At 43.7% G+C, this 21,698-nt stretch overlaps 1 protein-coding gene across 2 annotated transcripts in view; it reads left to right on the top strand.

Moving 5' to 3' along the window:
* Positions 1-380: 380 nt before the first annotated feature.
* SLCO5A1 (solute carrier organic anion transporter family member 5A1) overlaps positions 381-21,698 on the top strand; it is a 72,001-nt gene continuing 50,683 nt past the window's right edge. Inside the window, exons 1-2 of one of the 2 annotated variants that reach the window (XM_035319455.1) lie at positions 381-474; positions 1,051-2,282. In XM_035319455.1, coding sequence (XP_035175346.1) covers positions 1,412-2,282 — 871 coding nt within the window. In that variant the 5' untranslated portion in view covers positions 381-474; positions 1,051-1,411. Of the gene's footprint in view, positions 475-1,016; positions 2,283-21,698 lie in introns of those variants that run through there. The other variant, XM_035319456.1, reaches the window with a different exon arrangement.

Here is a 21,698-nt window from a genome sequence, read left to right as displayed (position 1 = left end):
CGACCACCAGGCCGCCTGGATTTCTGTTTTCCCTAAAGAATGCCTTTGTCTTTGGTTCTCACTTTCCAACAGATGCTGCACTTGAGGTATCACCTCCCGAGCCTTTCAACGCCTTCCCCACAGCACGGTGCAGCGGGGCACCTCCGGGGGCTGCCAGAGGCACCCGCGCCCCGCCGACTTCTCGGGGGCAACCACCAAGTTGCGGCCCCCGGCGGCTCCAGAGGAGAGGCGCCCGGGGGGGCTCTGCAAACTCCTCCAACTCCTCCAGCCCCGGCCCCAGCTCCAGCCCCGTCTCGGGCAAGCCCCGGGGCCCCGCTCCGCTCTCGCCGGCCGGGCCGCGGCCGCGCCTGCGCTGCCCGGGGAAGGCGGAGGGGGGGGGGGGCGCCGGGGGAGCCCGGCGGGAGGTGACAGCCGCCGAGGGGGCGCAGGGCCCGGCTGGCTGCGGGCTCGGCCCCGGGCTGCTCTGCAGGCACGGTGAGTAAAGCGCCGTCCTCCCCCTCCACGGCTGCTTCGGAAGGGACCCCCACCGGGGAGGGAGTCACCCCAAGGAGGGAACCCCCCCGGTGAAGGACCCCTCCCACCCCCCCGTTGAGGGAACCCCCCAGGTTCATGTCCCCGTCCTTTTCCCCATCCACTCCCGGTGCCTCGATGCGGCGAGGGGGGCGTCTCGTCGCCCGGGCTGCCGCTGCCTCCGCCGCCCGCCCTCCCCTCGGCTGCACCGAGCTGCTGCAGGGAGACAAAAGCGGACAAAGGAGGCAGGCAGAAGGCGCGTTTCACAGCACGGCGCCGGGCGCTGCCGTGTGCCGGGGGAACCCCTGCGAGCCGGGCAGGCGGGGCACGTTGGGGCTGCCGGCCCCGGCCCTGCTGCCGCCCGGGCTTTGTTCCCCTCCCGTCCTCCCGATTTATGCCGGCGCCGTTATTTTTAGCCCCGAGGAGGAGAAAAGCTCGGCGCGGCCACCTCTGCCCCGAGGGGAGGCGGGGGAAGGAGGGAGGGAGCGGGGCGGGCGCGCTGGGACGGGCGCCGCTGACCTCCCGCTCTCCGTCCCGCAGGTCGGCGGCCGCCCCCCTCCCGGAGCTGTGTCACCGGCGGCGAGGAGCGAGGATGAGGGCTGCGGAGCGGCGCTGGGGGGCGGCAGCCGCCGGCAGCGGGGGCTCCCCGGCGGGCCCGCGGCTCCTCGAGCGACTCGGCGGCAGGACGGAGCCGCAGGAGCCTCCGGCATCGGACACGTGCGGCGGGGCGGCCGGCGGCCGCGGCTAGGGCCACCCCCGTCCCCTCCCTCCTCCTCCTCCTCCTTCTCCTCCTCCTCCTCCCTCCGCGCTATGCTGCACGCCCGCCGGGCCCCTCAGCGCGCCGGGCGCACGGCGCCGATGGAGCCGAGCGGGCCGCTCTGAGGCCGCCGCCGGTCGCAGCATGGCCTCGGTGGGCAGCCCGGCGCCGCGGAGCCCCGGGGCGGAGCGGCCGGAGGCGGGTGCCCGGTGCCGCAGCCTGCCCGTGCTCGGCTCCCCCCTGGCGGCCGGGGGCGGCGGCGGCGGCGGCGGAGTCCCCCCGGGCCACGCCGCCTCGGCGGCTCCTGCCCATGACGAGGGACCCGGGGCTGCCCGGCCCCCGGCAGCCGCCGCCGTCGGGAACCTGCCCCGCAGGACGGAGGTGCCGGGCCGGGGGGTGTCCCCCGGAGCCCCCCCTCCGCCGCCGCTGCTGCTGGCGGGGCCGCCGGGCAGAGCGTGCCTGCGGGCGGTGCTGGCGGACTCGCGGTTCTTCTTGGTGTGCATGTGCTTCCTGACCTTCATCCAGTCCCTCATGGTGTCCGGCTACCTGAGCAGCGTCATCACCACCATCGAGCGGAGATACAGCCTGAAGAGCTCGGAGTCGGGGCTGCTGGTCAGCTGCTTCGACATCGGGAGCCTGGTGGTGGTGGTGTTCATCAGCTACTTCGGGGGGCGCGGGCGGAGGCCGCTCTGGCTGGCCGTAGGGGGGTTCTTCATCGCGCTGGGGGCCGCGCTCTTCTCCCTACCTCACTTCATCTCCCCGCCGTACCAGATCCAGGAACTGAACTCCTCCGTCAGTAACGAGGGCTTGTGTGTGACCGGCAATGGCACCGCCAAAGAGCAGTGGGACTCGCCGGCCTGCGTCAAGGACTCCGGTGGCAATGATCACTCCCTCTATGTAGCTTTATTCATTTGTGCCCAAATCCTCATTGGCATGGGCTCGACACCCATCTATACCTTGGGACCAACCTACTTGGATGACAATGTCAAGAAAGAAAACGCCTCACTTTACCTAGGTAAGGCATCCGTGTTGAAAGGCTGAACCCCAGGTCTCTGAGGCGCTGTACCTTCTGAACAGCACCTGTGCTAAGTTTTCCTTCTAAAGTAAACTTTTGAGTTAAAATGCCGTGCTTTCCTACTTTAAAATGTTCCTCCCCCCCTTTCTCGTGGGATGGTGAACAGCAGTAACAGGTGAAGCCAAGGCAGCGTGTGTAAAAGTGGCTGCACTCACACCCTGCCGCATGCGTAGCAGGACATCAGAGAAGGTCGTCCTCTCTAACACTTTTCAGCACTTGACTTGAGCAGGTGACTTCTTCGGCAAGCAGTGTTAAAGTTAGCTGTTCCCCTTCAAGGGCTTCTTTTTGCTAATACAGAAGCAATCTATTTCCAAATTTTGGTCAGCCTGCCTTTAGCCTAGAGTATCTATAATGTTAGTGTTTTATTAGTACTTTGACAGATTTTTACATGTTTTGTGCTACTTTTTCAGAATTTAACTAGCACTGAATTTTGGCAGACATGAGTAAATCAGCTGGGAACTCGGAATGAGTTAAAAACAAAACAAAACAAACTTTGATAAAACAGCAAGTGAAAACCTTCAGGGTTAAGAGCTCAGTTACAGGAGCTCAAAGAACACCACAAAACCACAGTATTACATACCGTTAATATCTAGCACCTGGCTTTTGGCAGGTACAGATAGTCTTCTTGATAGTTGTTCCTATGATGAGGGAAAGGAGTTTCTTGAGTAACTGGGTGCTAAACTTTTCCGGAGTTTGGAGATCACCATAAATTTTTGATAGCATGTATAATGTGAGGGAAGATTGTTCTCCGAATTCTCGTAGTGTCTTACATGATTCTGTGAGAAATGAATCTCACTCCTTCAAATAAGTTTCAAATAAAGGGAGGCACTTATGGTGCTGGGAGAGCTGTGAAATGGTTGTGGATGCTCAGCACTCCCATTTTCGGTTTAATTTGCTACATCGTTACAATAACCTTGGAGATAATCATTCCGTGTAAAATAGACTGTCACAAAAGGAATACACACAGTGTGTGTGTAATTACTTTGTTAAGCAGAAGTAATGATCCAGATCTGTGTTTTTTATTCCTTTTGACCTGTTCTTCAGCAATTTGGCTGCTCCCTGAACCATTTTAAAGCCAGTTCTAAGTGCAGTGTCGTGAGAAAGCCTTAGGCATTGTTGGGCTTTAGAAGGAAAGATGGGGATTGTCTGTGGTTTTTCTACTGTTTTCACAGCATTGCTGATGTGAATTATTTGATAAAGCATTTTCCCTCTCTCCCCACCCTGTGAGAAAGGTTAACTCGTATGGAAATTTCTATTAACCAGGAATCAGCTCTATTGGCAGTACAGAAAAGCAAAGAATCTTCTTGTTGGGGTTCCTAACTGTATTTTGGAGCAGTAGAGAGGGGGCTGAAACTTTAATCAGTAGACGATTTCATACAGTCCTCAGAAACAAGGAAGAAAAAGGGGGAATAGTTGCAGGCAAGACATGAAGGGCAAAAGAGAGGAATGGTGTGAGAGGTGGAAGAAAGCCCTCACCCAAGGGGGAAGCAAGGTCAGCGTTTGTTTGGAAGTCCTCACTGCAGGAGAAGCTATGCTTGCCATGAAAGTGCTCCTACTGCAGGAAATTGTAACAAAGTGACTCAGATAACTTAATTACTGCAAAGATCAGCCTTAAAGTTAACAAAGGTAAAGGACACCAGCAGCTGTTGGAAGACTGTGTGTGACCCTGGAGCTCACACTGAATTCAGCTTTGATCTATACTGGGAATACCCTCTTAGATTTGATGTTCGTATGTAGCGATTCAGAGCAGTGAAGATGAGATACCATCTGAGGAGTAAATGCAAATTTTATGCCAGCCACCTGAGAGTGTCCACAGGGAAAAGAATTACAATGAACACAAAGCACATTTTGAAAACAGGGTAAGATATATCATCGCTGTCTGTCAATTTTTGAGCTACGGGAAATGTCGGTTGCCACTGGAAGTCGAGGTATTACCTGTTTTTAAACAATGTGAGATTTTGAAGAAACCTCCACTAGTTCAGGTTTCAATATTTACCTCTACCTTAGACTTAAGTCCAAGACTTTTTGAGGGGCAGGAGTAAAATCTGAGTTCTGTGGAAAGAAAGAAAAAGAGCATCATTTGACGTGTTGATGTGAGCAAACCTGGGTTTTGGAACTCCTTGGAGGTCTGGAATGTCTCACGTCCGGCTGGGCACAGGGATGGGATACAGGTGGTGAGGGCATGGCTCATTGGGCTAGCCAGCACACATCCTGCATTGTGCAATGCTCGTTTCTCAAGGCAGTGTGATTTTATTACTGGGGCAAGTTATGCAAATGGTGTCAAAATGTAAAATGCATGTGTGCATGTAGCTGTAAGCTAACAAAAAGTCTTGGACTGGGCTGTTCTGAGGTTTTTGAAAAGAAAAGAAAGCCTGGTGAAACAGATCCCATCAACACAAGAACACGTCTCAGTGAAGATGAGTTAATTTCAAAACCGAAGTATCCTCTAACACAGAGTGGAAAGTCACTAGTGTGTTTGTAATCAAGCTGGTGTTGCATGCTGTGTTTTCTTTGTAGGAGAGGTAACATCAATATGTGTTCAAATGGGAAAAGTTTGTTTAGAAGTGTGCATGTTGTAAAAGCTCCATGGAGCAGAACAACTTGAGAGCTCTTCAGCTCAAGTTTGCCCACTAATTGTAGAGTACTAAAGCCCCCTCGGTATCACTAATCCTGATTCTGCAAAAACTCACCTTATGTGGCTGTGGAAGCTATTTTATTTATTTTCCAAGTTAATCCAGCTCAGGGCTCGAGTGGCAATAGCATATCCTCTTAAGTGTAGGCATGCAAGTTCAATGTGGACAGCTGTTTTAACATTCCTGGCTGGAAGTCGTGCTCTCAGAAAAAAACATATTTGATGCTTATACATAGTCTCTTGGCTGCCTACACATAAGTCCATCTGTCGGGGTGGCACCGTGCCAGTTTACAAGGTGGTATGTCGTTTTTAGTAGGACAAAGGTGCCAAGCAGGGATGTGTGTTTGGGCTGCTTGCATAGCAATGTGCAAGCTCACCCTTCTGTGGGATGTTTCTTCCTTGTGAAGGCAGAGCTTAGGGTCCTCCTGCCCCCCGGTCCTGGCGGTGCTTTGATGCCACAATGCTGACTTTGAGAAAATGCATGACATCAGACTTGGGAACAAGTCAGGATTGTAACAGGTGCCTAGGAAATACAAGAACTGGCTCCGTTAATCACAGATAATCCAAAATGGAAGTTACATGCTTTCTGTAAAAACCGGGCAATTTCTAAATTGTCTTCGGCTGCTGTTAAAGTCTCTCCCTTCTGTGCTTGGCCGTAAGGTGTGTAGGTTATTTCACCCTGATGTAATTAACATCAGGGTGAAAACCCTTCCATTTCATTTGGAATCAGGCTGGACTTCACAAGTCTGTTTTTGTACTCCTGATGGTGCTTCTGCTACCCATCAAATTCTAAAACTTAACTTAAACACAGTGTGTTTTTGTAGAGATCCAGAAGTTTGTCTTGACTTTGAGTTTACCTTGTGATTGTATCAGGAATTATAGGAGCTGTTTCTGAAATTAGCTGTAGCACTTGGAAAAGGAAGGTTTATTAGTGGCGTTATAGTGCCTGAATAATTTCTAAGTATTTTTCATATTTTGCAAGTGGGTGTTGTAATAACAAAAGAATTTGCGTTGAAAATTCATGCATAAGAAGACGATTAGTTTTACAGAAATACTGTGTTAATGAGAACATTTCAGCATTCAGGAATAGTTGACTTTCACCAGTACCCCAGAAAAGACTTGTGGATGAAATAATTGTTGTGCTAGGGATGATTTATTTTCACATTCCAGCATGCTATAGGCTGGTGATGATGGGATATTAGAAAAAGGCCTAAGGAAGTTTAAGGCAGGCTTTCTGTAGCCTTGGGAACAATCAGTAATTACAGAATGCATAGATAAAGCTTTTATGAATGAATAGCAGAAAAATTGGATAAATGTGTGTAAATAGGGTTGGTACCGATAATGGTATAGGGGCCAGGGGAGTAAAATCCTTTCCTAATGTGGAAGAAGAATAAATATTTAGACTGGTTTTCAAAATATTTGGACTCTGGCTTTGTTTTCAGGAGGATCATTTGCGGGCTGCTGTTTCTAACATTAGCAAAAGGGCATCAAAGCTGAAACTGGAAAAAATGCTCAGGAGCATTTTTTACTGCTTGTTCTATTTCCTATTTAAAAGAGCAGTGTGCTCAGGTTATTCCTCAAATACAGGATTATTTTATCTGAGTGAAAGCTAGTCCTTGGTTGATCCATCGGCTAACACGAGGAGCTGGCCCATCAGCAGCCCTTTGTACGGGCGTGTGCTTGCTTGCTTCGTGCAGCAGCTGGGCAGAGCTAGCTGCAGCCCGAGAGCACTCTGCTCCTGGCTGGCCTTCGCATCTTGGGATGCAGGTGAAGCAGTGGCAGGTCTCTTAGTGCATACGGATTATGCTGTACTGTGCTTCTTGGGCATTTCTCTAACCTCTTTTATGTCAAAATGCTGATCAGGCAGCAGGCATTGTTCCTAATGATTATTTAAAGTACCATTGTGCAGTTTTATTGCCCTATTCTACAGCTAAGGGAATGGCAATAGAAAGACAAATTCTACCTTTCTGCTTTAGTCTCGTGCTCCCAGGAGGAGTGCTAAATTTTTTTCATGGTGTAATCCTCTATCATTTTTTTAAGGCATTGAGAGGAGGGGTTCTGAGCATTGTGTGTGTATAATGAGTTCAGTGAAGGGTGGGTGCAGCCTGTCCTCTGAAGTTTTCTGCCTGCAGGGTTTGATGTTGCGAGTGGTACACCTTCACTTGCATGGTCAGGTTCGTGTCCCTAAGGGATGCTTCCTGCATCTCTCCCCTCACGTCCCTGCCATTAGCTGTGTCATTGTTCACAAGCAGCTATATTGACAAAGTGTCACTGGCAGTAACTGGCAAAATGAGGTTTGCCCTTCTTAGGAGCAAGAAGAGGCTTTTATATATATGTATACTTCCTTGGTAGCCTGTTTCCCTTTATATTAGGTAACAAAATTCAGACCCAGGAGTCTGTGAAGTTCAGTGGGGTCTCAGCCCCAATTGTTGCCCTTGCCTAGCGCTTGTCACATGTCAGCCTTCTGGGTCTGAAAGTGCCCTTTCCACCCGCTCACGCTCGGGAATGCTGTTTTCTTGGAGGGCAGCTCTTTCCTCCCAGGAGATCCTCTGCCGCCATCCAGATTTCAGCAGACAAATGTCTGAACTTGCAGAGTTCCCCAGAGGATCTCGGAAACTTAGTCATGAAAGCAGCCTTTGAGTAACAGCTTGTCTGTACCTTCTCCCAGGGACTGTAGGCTCGGGATTCAGTGTCTAGTTACCCCGGAGCTGGAAACTTTAGCTCAATACCCTGCCTATTTTGTAAGGAGTTCACGTAACCACTGCAGCTGCAGGTGGGTTGGATTGGGCTGAGGATGCTTTGTGCTTTCTGTACCTTCCCTTAACACCGATGAAGTGGCCACCTCATCTGTCCAGGCTTAATTTATGTCGGTATAAGTCATGAAAGTGCTTGTGCAGTCAGAGGAGTGTGTCATTTAGGTGTGCAGATGGCCTTTCTCCCTACCATTACTCAAAGATAAATAACTTTTTGTGCAGAGAACACAAGTAGGTGTGTAAACTGGGCTCGACCTGCCAGCAGCTAAAAGTTTTAATTGGGATTTTAAAAACTGGATTTTGTCCATGGGTTTTAAAAGGGCAAAAAAGTAACTCAATCATATGAGAATCTTTCTTTAGTCTCACCCTGTCTTTTAACCTGTTTTAGGTCTTCTTCATCCTGATAGTATTCTTAAAGCCTTTATTTAATGTGGGAGGCATGAACTCAGTTTTGGTCTTTGTTCTTTTTACATGCTTTTTATATTTCTTTTGAAAACAATTGAGAAGTGGAAAGGGAAGAGGAAGACCCAGGTGGACTGCTGTGTGAGCTCTGATGGCAGAGTATGCTGGTGGTCTTTCTTCCCATTAATCATCACCAGAGTTGTCAAAAGTTTCAGCTCCCAGTCCAAGGGTGCCTCTGCAAACCCATCAGCAGCCACAAGTGATGCTCGGAGTCATCAGGGCTGGGGTCTGAAGCATCACAGAGATTGTCACTTAAATCAGCTGTATCTGTACCCCAGCTCCTTCCAAGTGCCCAGGAAAAAGAAAAAAAAAGGACATTTCCTATGGTGGGAAAGAATATGTCAGTGTACTGCAGCACAGAGATATATGGCCTATGTCCTGCTTTGTCTCTGAGCAGGACAGAGCAGTTGGGAGTTTGTGCATCTGTTGTGCTGTCACGGGGCCGGAAATTGATGCACACTGTGCGGTGCTACCAGGAGAGCTCACGGATCTGGGTCTTTCCTCTTCTCTTTCCTACGGCCTTGTCTTCTGCACAGCCAGTTTGTTCTTGCTTGAGAAACCAGGAGGTGTGAGCACAGAAACTCAAGTGCTGCATTGTGCTGCACTCACAGCTGATAGTGTAATCGTGAGGCACTGATTCTCACGTAGGTAAACAGCTTACTTGGCATGGGGAGAAGAAAAAAGTGTATGTTTTTACTTGTAATTTGAAAAAGCTGATATGAAAATTATTGTAAGACAATAAACACAAACTGTATGATGTGAAGTACCTGTAGAACAGCAGTGGTTGTGCACTCCTGTAATGTTCCTCCGACTCTCCTCTCCATTTTCTGTGCAGTTGCTTTTGTAGCAGCTTGCTTTCTTTTCATTATCTTGCTGGGATTTTTTTGGTTGCTCCCATTTTTTTCCACGCCTATATTGATTTTAACAGCTCCTTCACATTGCAGCATGCACAGCAGGACCTCAGTCTGACAGTTACCTCTGCTCCTGTGATCATCAGTGCTTACAGGAGGAGAGTGAAAGCTTTGAGAGACTCAGCATCTATTTTCTTAAAATCCAGTGCTGCTCTGAAATGAGCTACCACTTCTCCACTCATTTGAATTTTAGTCAGTTTTTGTGAGTTAGCAACTACTTCCTATATTGATGTATCTGTTTTCAATGAATTTCTTCTGACTGATAAAAAGTAGATCCTGGATGGATGGATTCATCTGTGGTTTTATCCTTGCCTTTCTGCATTCATTAAACTCTTCTCTGGAGTCAGAATATTTCAGACAATCCATATATTAGCTAAGCCTGTCTTCCGATAGATGCTTTGCTAGCCCAGTGCTTGCTGTTGTAGTTTACCACAGTGTTTTTTGCAGTTCTGCTCACAGTGTTTTCCTTCAGGTCTTGTGCAGGCACTTGGAGGTGCCGGGGTGCTCCTGGGGTCATGTGCTCTGAATCACACCTAGGTTCCCACTTCTTTTTTTCTTTTCAGTTCCTGTTTATATTAAAATCTGAACACTGGACCTCCCCAAGAGTCATTTTAAGAAGTGCATTTGTGTAGATAAAGCAGAGTAGATAGTGAAATAGTTGTGAGCACATTGCTGTGGCTGCTGGCCTGTAATTACTCAAACAGAATGTGTTAAGCAAGCCTCATTTGTGTCCAAAATATATCTAGACAGGAAACACTCTGTAAGGTATTATCTGCTACTGCTGTGTGTTAAGCCTTCCTGGTGCTTGAGGAGAAATTGCTATATTCAGCCGAGCTGACGACTGGGTAGGTTTTGCTATGTGTCAGACAACTCAGAACATTGCCTTTTCCACCAAAGGTCCCAAAGGAGTAAGCTCAGAGCCTTGCAGATGAAATACAAGGGAAATTCATGAGCACAGTCCCCTGATGCTGCTGGTTAGGTGGGGGTTTCGGCTGAAGAAAAAACAGGAGGTTTTGAAGAAGGGAAAGTTCAGTGCCAATGGTGCAGGGCTGGCTGTGCCTCTTCTCTGCTGCAGTGGGAAAAGCCAGAGATGTTGCTTCTGTGGAGTCCCAGAAAGCCCCTGGCAAGGCCGAGGACTTTTGAGGATTATGAGAAGAGGGAAGCTTGGCTTCCACCCACGCTTTCCTTTCCCCCAGCCCTAACCGAGCATGTCCCGCTGTTGCCTGTTGTGCCTCTCCGCACCGCTGTGCAGAATGTGGCTCACCCACCCCTGATGTTTCAGGAGCTGGGATCTAACAAGCGGTGAGGAAATTGTGCCACTTTCTGATTTTTAATCTGTTTTTACATTTCTGCTTATTGCTTCATTCCAGTGAGTGAAAAAGAAGCTTAATAGAAAGTGTAGTCTTCTGGAGTGCCCTCCTACTTAAAACAGTGAAAAAATCACCTATTATAGAAAACCACCACATAACATTGCAGATGCTCATTTTCGTAAACCTGATGAGCAATTTGTGTCAATGTGATTTAATACAGCTGTTTAGTGACAGAAATAGTGAGGGTATCTCTAGGGAGAATTTTGGTCATGGGGGAATACAGATAACACATGAGGTTTTGATTCTGCAGCGTGGTAGTGCTGATGCACACAAATTCAGACATTCATCTGGAATGTTACGTCATTGAACTAAAATGGGAATTTCAGAAAATTAAGTTTCTTCTGTTAATAGCATGACTGAGGGCAGGAAGTGGGCTTCTGGGGTCTGAAACAAGCGATTGTTGTTTTGTTACCGCCACTTGCTTTGTAATTGGAGGAACATTGGTCCTGTTACACACCAAGAATAAAAAGTGCTCTGAACCCAGCCCTTCATCACTGTAATTTAATGCCACAACGTAAATTATTTCTCAAAGGCAGAGCTGAGGAGCGAATTGAGGCTTGAAGGAAGAGCTTTACTCCAAAGTAGAGGTCCCAGGTAGCAATTGCCGTCTCTGAATCATCTGGAAGCTCTGTGCTGGCCTCAGTGAGTAAGTATTTTCATGGGGCCGTGATTATAGTGGCACAGCTACAGCTGGCCAGCATGAATTCCTTTGCTGCAGAAGCTGAGGGAATTAGTTGCAAGTAGGCAGTAACAGCCCTATGTGTGCTTCCATGGCTTCCACAGAAGCTCTGGGAGAAGAAGATGAGTACTTCTGGAAGAGTACCCTCTGCATTTGGGAGTACCTCTGCACCTGAGCCTAGGTAGAAATTCAAAAAAAAGGCCTTTCATCTTTAGCATTTTTTCTTTTCTATGTCTGTTATGTATCAGCAATTGATTTTTGCTTAGATTCAGATATTTTTTGTTCTTATTGAGTTTATGGGTGATTACGCCAGCTTAGAACACGCAGAAGCAAGCAGGACACAGCAAGCAGGGAGGCATTTCACCTTGAGTGGCAAAACAAAACAAAACCGGAAAAGGCAACGGCATCCATGCATTTGAGACAGTTAAAAGAAGATCAGCTGTATATGAGAAATGAGATGTAAGCTATTGACTAGTATTTATTTGCCCAGCCAGCTTACAGGAAAGGAGTTGAAAAAAGCTTTTACACCTGTTGAGTCAGAAGGTTTGGGTGCCTTTTCAGCCTAATGTAAGGGTTGGAGATTCAATATACCAGAGGAAAAAAAAAAGATTATGTGAACTGGTGTGATTTGAAGAGTTCCTACACTGATGTAGTTAAAGCAGCTATTACTCCTTTGGATAAGTAGCAATATTTTAAGTGGAAAACAGAGTATTTGGATAAGGTAAAAATGAACTGTTTATGATCAGATAGATCTGTAACTAACTTCCCTTCATCCTTACTTCTCTCTTCATCCTTCTCTGCACCCCCACAGTCCAAACGTAAATCCTACAAAAGAAGAGCACACTATGGTCCAGTGTAGTGCAATGCTTTCAGAAAAAACCCATGTCTTAGTTCTCAGTTTTATTTTCTGTTTTCATACATATCTTGAGTGTTACAGAGACTGAAGAAAGGGTGATGGAAGAAATGCCACAGTTCCAGGCGACATTCTCTTGGTATGTGAGAAATAACATTTCGCTGTTTGCCCAAGTCAGCACACTGAAATCTTTTGCCAACAGTTGGGTCAGCGCTGACCAGCTTCCTGTAGGAGGAGATGTAACTGGCACAGACAGTGGGAGGATTGCTGAATGGTCATGGTAGAAGGGTTTGATAGCCGTGAGGTTTATATTAGCATATAGACACCCTATACTACGAGCCATCTGCTTTTTGTTTGAATTGTGCCTGACAGGAAAAAAATGGTGTAGTATATTAGGAATGTGGCGAAATTCCCGTGTCTGCTTTAGTAAGATGCTCAGATATGTTGCTTTGTGGTCTGAACATAAAAATTTCTCCAGAGTATGATTGCTGGGCTAAGCAACTCTTCGAGAACTGGATTAATCCCAGTTTGCATGGCCTGTCCAGAGATACTAGAAGAATTAGTAGCATGGCATTAGAAGAGATGGTAGCATGACCCTTGTGACTGTGCCACTGTCCCCGGCTGCTCTTAGAATTGCTTTCTGCTGCATTGGTACTGAGGCAGGATATGGAGCATGAGGTACAGGATGGTTATTTTTGTTTGAAGAGGACTGCAAAATGATAGAGCAATTCTGCCCTTAATTTAGGCTGTATTGCACTCCTGTTAAATTAAAGACAAGAGACTCATTGACTTGTTTTGACCCCCCCTCCTCCCATTTTCTTGAGCAACAGAGCAGTGTGGGGAACTGACAGCTGGCTGTTCTGTGGTGTGGGAGATCTGCCTTGAAGAATACATGTGTGGGAGTGATGATACGAGGCAGTCTTTTAGCACAACCCCTTGGTTATGTGCTGTACTCTTGTTATACATAGTGCCAAAATAGACAGTAATCTTCTTATGTGGGATTGTGAAGCAAGTAATAATAGAGTACAAGTCAGTGTCATCAGTTCAGAGCTCATTTTTTTTATAAACATATTTGTCATTTGTATCTCCTAGATTCTTTTGCACTTCTTAATCTTTATATTAATGAGGTCCTTCTCTCCATCTGGAAATATTAATGTTTCACAGTAGTAATATCAGCTGCTGTCAAGACCTCTATTCATATTTCTATTTGAGGCACTTACTTTAAACAGGCCACTGAGATTTTGAGTTGTCTAATTCAGCTCATTTCCTAATATAAAAAATTCAGATTAAGAAAAACTAGGAAATCACTTAGTCTGCATAAAATATTTCAGCTGCCTTTCGAGGCACCCAGAAAAGACCTGAACACTTGGAGTTGCAATGCACAAGCTGCTCATCCGATTTAGAGCACATGAAGCTGGCTGCTGTGCAGCAGGGCACGCAGGATAAGCGTGTACGGGAGGGGAGAAGCAATTAGCTGTACACCAAGCGGAGTCAGAGCAGAAGGGAAGGTCTGGAGGCATTTAATTAATATTAATGCCTTTGTGCTTCTGAATGCCAGCGTCTTGCTAGGTTACTGCTGTCTTGGCCTTGTGGTTCTGAAGTCTGGTATCTAATGATGTTAGATTCAGAAAAGTTTTTGAGAAAAGTTAATAAATCACAGCTAACTGTAGACACATTTATCTTCCCTCTGAAGGTAATGAGGTGGACCTGATGCTGAATGGGAGCAGGATCAGATCTTTAAAGCTTTTTCATTCTTAAACAGGTAACAACAGAACCTCTTGGGATTTTTGTACCAAATTTAAGTAATCTGAAATAATGAAAGTGCATGTGGTCTATTGAAATTTTCTCAAGTCACCAAGTCAGTTAGGAAAGAATAAAACAGGGTTTCTTTTCCAATGTGAAAACAGCTTGGGAACTGGTATTATTTTTCTTAAAAACATTTTTGATGGCAAAAGTACTTTTGATGGGAAAATGTTTAGCCATCAGTGTGTATTTATTTGTATAGCTTGACATTATTGGATGCATTTTTTATTTTCAGTTCTTGTTATTCATTTCAACTTCTGTTCATTCCTGGGTGGAAAACAGTCGTGTCCCTGTTTGAAGATCACTGCCTGTGCAACTCCTCTTGCTCCTGTTTTCATCCAGTGTGTTGTTCATGACATATTTAGACTCTAGTAGGTTAGAGAGACAGAAGCTTTCTATTTGCTCCCGTTGGGAATACTCTGTGATTCAGGTTTACCTATTTTGACATTTTGTAAATATTTCCCTGGTGGATTTTAGCAGTGTGTATTAGTACAAGGACGATCTCTGTGTTGACTTACTATTTGTGCAGTAGCACTGACATAATCCATTTTGAGTTGTACCTGGTTATCACAGACTATTTGTATAACCATAAGGGGCTATCCACAGACTTTTCATTTTTTTTTTTCAGAAATTACCTAAGTTTAGGTAACCCTCTGTCACCTGATAAGCACTTATCTGTACCAACAGCTTTCTTCTTCAGTTGTGGGAGCAAAATTTTATATCAAATTGCATTTAATATATTGCTGCATTGTGCTGATCGACTGCTACTAGATACATTCAGATATTGTGTGTACTGTGTGATTAAAGTGCTCCTTTACAGTAATTCGTCTTTACTTTCTCCAAGGAATAAATCAAAGTTTTGGATTAGAGTCGCAGTATTTAATGATAATGTCACGAGAAGAAAGCTGAACAAAAACATGTGGATTTTCCTGTTTTGATGGATTTTTAAATGTATAGCACTTCATTTCCTTAGTCATCTGGGACTTTCCATCTGAATGTTGTTAATACCATGGTAATAGCTTACAGGTTTGGTAAATGGTCATGAATGCTTGAATTCTGAAATACGACCTTCTGAATACCCTTACTAGTAGCAATATGCTGTGAATATAATGTGAAAAAAAGGACTAGTTTTAACCTGAATTGGATCTGTAGCCTGTTTTCCCATGTGTCCATCCCTTAATTTTTGCTAGCCTAGGGATCAGTTGCCGTGTTGGCACGGTGTGGGTGATGGCTGCTGCCAGAAGGGAGGGCTTTCACTTGGCTGCCTTTTCCCCTGCACTGTGGGTACACGCTGTTGGCGCTTCCCTGACATTGGACTTAATGATTTTGTGACCTCCTGGCTGCTCTGAAGGAAGCTCTCACCACCAGTGGCAGCAGGACGAGCTTTGTCCCAGGGCAGCTCCCTCCTGTAGCTCATCAGCCCTGGGGCAATGGAAGGGGGCAGATTTCTGTGGCAATCTGAAGAGAAGCAGTTGTAGTAAACACCCAGTGCTGTATACATGGATTTTTAACAATTCCCTAAAACTTTCACTCCTTTAGTCATAGGATTTTTTGAAATGACAGATAGTTAGCTGTATAGCTCATGTGTTTGTAGTATTTTGTAAGAGAAGATTTTTCTTTAATAACACATTTGGAATCATGATTTCCTCACTGCACATCCTTTGGTAGAGTATTTTCTGTGTACATTTTTTTCATCTCCTACACTGTAGATAACATTACGTTACCCATTAATATGCTTCTTATACCCCTGTAAATATAAATTTGCAAGGTAATATTGTAGTTAATAGTAATTAATGTGCTTGTGTAGAATAGCAGCCAAATAGAAAACCTGTTTCATTTTGTAAGCTGTTGGGCATTGGTCTATATTTCAGTTGGCTATGAGACATTCCACAAACTGAAGATGGAGTGGAATTTGATCATAAAACCTGCACCTGAAATAACTATATATATACATGATTTTTGTGTTTTACAGTGACAAGATTGCTCAGGTTTAGGTGAGTTGCATAACTGAAATACTCCCTCAGAAACATATGTCTTTGTAGCAGAACCTAGCTTCGCTGGTTTTGGGGGGGATGGTAGTGCAGAAAAGCTGATCTTGCATCTTTCTATTAAAATGTCCTTTATGACTTTCTGTTGGTGTTTATTCACCTGAAAAAGTGTATTAGTCTAACACAGCTCATGGGACTCTGTAGCTGCAGTAAACTAATTTTTATTCCGGATTAACACCTGCCTCTAAAACTAGTTTTTCCTTATATAGCATGTAGAGTCCTGGCTAAATTAAAAGCCTTGTCCTGACTTCAGCCTTTTATATAGGCCTGTTTTAAAGATCTTTGTTTTGTACTTTCTGAATTTGTAAAAATTACTGATGGAAAACTTCTGTAACACCACCCAACCCATTTCTCTGTTATTTGGGTTTTTGATTAAAGAAGACACTAGCACACACATACAGCCTCTGTTCAGATCCAAACACTCACACATGGCCAGGCTCTTGTCTAGTGATAGCACTGTGTGCTGTGTTCAGGACATTAATGCCTGGTTGCTGTTGGATGGGACCAATTTTGTCACTTCTTATTAGTGCCCGTGTATTAACAGGTAGAGATTGTAATCTATTTTTAAATAACATGTAGTCTTTATTTTGTTGAATGGTGTTACATTTTCTATTATCTCAACAGAATTAAAAAGATTTTGGAGATGTGGGAAGACCCCTAGTATACTAATTAGTGTAAAAAATAAAAAATGATGTGGACTTGATCATCCTCTGTAATAGGCATACTCTTTCCTCTTCAGTCTTTCTCCCAGCGGACACCTCCTTGTGACACTGGCAGACTTACGTTGTTCTGCCTTGCCTCAAACATTTCATTTTCATTTCTGAGAACCAGGAGAAATTACGTTCATGATGAGGTGTCCACATTGTTCTCTGCTTTTGGATATTGCAGTGATGAATCTGATATAAACAATATTAAAATTGTGTGGGATAACCTTTTGAGATTACGTGCTCTCCTTTCACTAAGTAGCACATACGGTGATGGGTATTACAGCCTAAAAAGGCATTTCTTTGGAATCTAAGTATATTATTCTCTCAGTAGGGCAAAGAATTTTCATTTCAAAATTAATAAAATGGGATAAGACGTAAAATATAGTAATGCCCTATATTTCTAGAAATGGCAGTAAGTAGAGAAGTAAGCAGTCCTGCAGAAATGTTGGTACAGTTGTGTGAAGTCACAAACCAGGACAACACACACATGCCAAAAGCATTTGTAGAACCCCATGTAACCAGCAGCAGGGAGGATCTCTTTTTCAAACCTGGCTTTTCTGTTTCTGCTCATAAACAAAGTTGATGCATCTTTGCAGAGATTAGCATCTCCAGTGTCACAGAGATAGCTATGACATTTATGAATATATTTTTGAGCTGAAGTGCAGGAGGGGAAACAGCTTCCGTTCTTTAAAACTTGATGGTTTGGTCTTCGTTTATATCTTTCCTAACAGATATTTGAAGTTGTATTACCTGAGTATCGACAGAGGAGGGGCACAGCTCAAGTGGGTGGCAGGAGGACCATGGGGAAATTCACACCATGGCTCCACAGTAGCGAAGGACCTTGGAGAGAAATGTGGACAAACCAATCAATAGTAAAAATTGCAATATTTTAGAATTGTAGTAAACGTGTCTATCTAGAACAAAATCTCTACATAAATGCAAGCCCTCTGTTTTTCATTTTTTAGAGTGGAACAAAGTAACAAAAGTAAAGACAAAAGGCACAAAATGCATGAATGATAGGTCATAGATAAATAGATAGATAATAGGTAGATAATAGATAGATAATTGTTCCCCAAATCATCTCTCTGACTTTCCACCCCAGAGTTTTCAGAACATTCCCGAAACTGGGCAATAAGAACAGCAAGCCATGTTCTAGTTTTGTTTCATCCTGAGAAAATTTGAAGACATTTCATTGACTTCTGTGCCTTTTTTTTTCCCTAAACTTTTCATTTTTTGTTTTCAGGTTAGGTTTATGCAAATAATTTATTTTTGAGTTCATCTCCTCAGTCAGTTCTTTTATAACCAAAGCACTACTTCCCTCCCCTCCCCACCCCCAAATATCTGAAAACTAAAAAGTGAAAAAAAAAAGTGTTAAAATACTCCTGAGCTATGTCTTTCTGGACACTTACAAACGTACAACTGAAATGAAAGGATGGATTCACCAAAAATCCTAAGGGAAGCAGTGCCCATCAGCCTTGTGCTAAATATGCCAAAGATTAGGACCTGACGGGGTGTCCCTGAATTGTTTCTCCTGTGGAAAATGAGAGGCATGCTGTTGAAGTTTTCTACACAGTTTCATGTGTGTGAAACTAAGAACATTTTCTTTTGGTTATTCAGCTATATTGGCTAAGAACAAATGTCTTATTCTGCTGTCATCTCTGCTGTTTTTTCACTGCAGTGTTTTGATCTTTCAGTGGCTAAGCGTTCCCCAGCAGTTTTAGAGTTTAAAAAACCATAATACTGTTTTACTCTTGGTTTTCTGTTTTGAAAGAAACATTTGCCTGAGTGGTTTATTATATGAGCTAGCAGATGGTGATTTAACTGCACTTGATCCAAAAAGAGTTGTGGTTCTGGGCGTCTGTCTCAGGCTCAGAAAATCTCAGCAAAGCACTTACAAAGTGAGCAAAGCAGTAGTAGCAGTAATTGTGCTGTTTGGGAGCACAAAAGGAGCAGCGGTGACTTGTTTGACAGTTTATGGAAATTAAGAGGTTAGACTTGGGCCCTAGACACTGCTGTGTCCCTCCAGTATGCTGTACATAAATGCCATCATGTCAATGCATCTGGTCTGAGGAGCAACCCCAGTGATATGATGAGGGAGCTGCTTGGTGGAGGAGAGGATGAAACTACTGCAAGAGGCATCTTGAAGTTCAGGTGCACTCCATTGAATTTACTGTGTGATGTGTGATTACCACATTGTGTGTGTGTTACTACCAAATGCTCTGCAGAATAGCTGAAGAGCTTCACCTGTGTAAGATGTTGCAGTAGGCTGAAGGAAGGCATTTCTCACAAGTTGTGCAAAGATCCTTTTTTAACTGGTTCGGTTATGGTTTGGGGTCTCTGAGGGCACTGGCAGCAGTGATGGCAGAAGGCTGTGATCTTGGGGGTGGTTTTTAAATTTTGTTACAAGTATGCAATTTAGATTGTGTTAACTATAATTATCTGTGTAATGCTATAAAAATATGGATCTAAGGGTACTATATTAACATACAAATAATTCACATGATAGTTTTAGTTCAAGGTAAAGTGATAACCAGAGAGGCTTGTTCTTAAGGCAAATATTACATTGTAGATTGTATTCTTATTTTTGGGGGTTATTAGAAGTAGCTATGATTTAAACAGCGAGTGAAAAGCTAACAGAGTTGCCAGTGTTTTTGTATTTGATTATTTTACTTTTACATTATACCTTCATTTGTTTCACAAAAAGCAAAATTAAGGCTTTCACTGCAACTTGGTAACTATTTGTGAGTGCTGTATTAAGTTCATACTGAGTCTATCCTGTCATAAAATAATCTCATTACGATATAGTTTGTTAACATTACCTATAAGCTATGTGCTTTCATTTGTTTAGTGGGCAAATTTGTCAGTCTGAATCTGAACATTTGGTTAAGGGACCAGCAGTGTGCGAAGACATCTCTCTTCTGTCACTTGTAGAAATCTCCCATGGAAGGGAAGGATGCAAAGTGGATTGTCATTAGACTGGGTTGTGCTCTGTCAGCTGCTGAGACAATGAGTAATGCTTGCAGTCTTGGTTATTCTGAGTAACTCCAGTGTCATCCTTTGAGGACCTCCCTGTCAATCTCTCTCTCAGAGTTACTTAATAACAGGTTATTAATATTTCCCAAGGACCCTAAGGAAGTCAGGGACCCAACTTCCAATGAATTTCTATGGGATTAAGGGCTCAAATTTAATCTTCCTTGCAAACTTAAGCCCAAAGTTTCAACAATTAACTTGTTTAAAGCTGATTAAAGGCCGTGATAGTTTGCAGATTGCATATGCAAGTGTAATCATCTTCCAGTTGAATCTTCCTGATGTAAATAACCCAGTGGTTCTCCAGCCCACCTGTCCTGGGGTTCTTGCTGCTAATCTCTCATCTGATATGCTGGAGAAATGGATGAGGGGCATGGAGCCTGCTCTGTTCTTTTTCTTACCTGGATGAGGGCTATGAATCATAGCCACTATGAGTTTCATATCTGTCTGCTAAATGTGAAAGCACCTTATTCTATTGGAGAATTACAATATGCTTAATAACCTGCTAATTTAAGTAGCTGAGGAACAAAGCTGTCATGCCTTATTCTACTGACAAAAGGGAGAAACAAACAGAATGAACAGTCTTTATTTAAAAAATTGCAGACTAAAATAATTAAAAAAAAAAAAAAGACTAAATAAAAGCCATTTCTCCCCCACATGTCAGCTGAATAATTAAATTACCTAATTAGTGAATTATAGCTGATAATAAATTTTTCAATTTTACAAAATCAACCATGCATGGACTTTGGAAATATCTTGGGATGATTCCTGTAATATATATATACTTATTAGAAATGCTAACATTGCAAGTTAGTAACACTTCTACTTTTTATAACATACTAACATATCTTACTGTGATGGGGAATGAACTCCAAATGAGGCCCTAAATCACAGTTATGGTTCGTATCTTAGGAAGACAAATGTAATTATAATATTACCATTAAAAAGAACCTTTTATAACAGTAATTACTTTTTTGATGTCACACTCAGTGTTTAAACTATGACATTTAGCTGAACTGATTAAAATATGCTGATGGTTTTGCTCTGACAAATTATTACTCAGTTAAATTTTATTTTTAGAATACATTGATTTAGTCATTTTTTTCATGTAGATAAAATTATTTATTTTTGATAAGGGTGAAATATTTAACTTACATTGCATTATTTTTATTTTTATGTAGGAACACAGATTAGTGTTAAAAAAAAGACTATTTTTACTTGACATATAAATTCAAACCAAACCAAAGTAAATAAAATGCATTGCTTAATAATGTCAAAACAAAATATTTTCATAATTCTTATTTGATTATTTATTATTAGCATGTCAATATCTACTTTTTACTGTGAGATGGATATTCATTTCTTTCAGGACCCCAACTAAAACAGACTGAGCAATCCTATTTATACATTGAATCGTTTTTTTAACTAACAAATGGTGTTTGTAGTAGTTTTCTGTCCAAAGTAAATATATACATGAATTTCCTTCCTTTCAGTTTCTTACAAAACCGTATTCTTCCCTTTCCTCCATGGTTGTGTTAGGTTCCCATCTCTCTCTCTCTCTCTCTCTCTTTTCTCTCTCTCTTTTTTTTTTTTTTTTTAAACTTCCAGACCTCTGGCTATTCACATTCTTTGATCTATCAAAGTTTACCAGAGCCTTTTCAAGGATCATCAGCAGCAGCTCTGTTTCTGTATCGTATTTTATGGGACTGTCTCAAGAGTGCGGGGGCACTTTGGGAACATTCCATGGTCAGGCTTGGCATAGCCTGGCTTCCCTGAAAGACCTACCAGTTAGATCATATCTAAAATCTAGGAGCTGGGTATCTGGCTGTCAAAGTCTGAGTAAGCACTATAATCACTTCTGGGTGGTTTTACTTCTCTTGCCCTAACTCTATTAGAAGCTGTGGCTAGAGCCATTAAGAACAGTTTGCTGTTGCATCAATACTAGAAGCTTTTTGTTGTGGGTAGTGGTAGAGAAGATGGCCTGATCCATTTGTTGTTGATAACAAAACTGCTCAGACAATGAAGTTCATTTTGGTTCACCTTCTTGGTGCTGATGTGAAAAACTCAGCTTTGTCCTAGCAGAACAAGGAGGTGACTTAAATCATACATCT

Source organism: Oxyura jamaicensis, chromosome 2 (assembly GCF_011077185.1).
Source record: "Oxyura jamaicensis isolate SHBP4307 breed ruddy duck chromosome 2, BPBGC_Ojam_1.0, whole genome shotgun sequence".
In the NCBI taxonomy this organism is placed as follows: domain Eukaryota; kingdom Metazoa; phylum Chordata; class Aves; order Anseriformes; family Anatidae; genus Oxyura; species Oxyura jamaicensis.
This window is presented reverse-complemented; position numbering and strand designations above follow the sequence as displayed.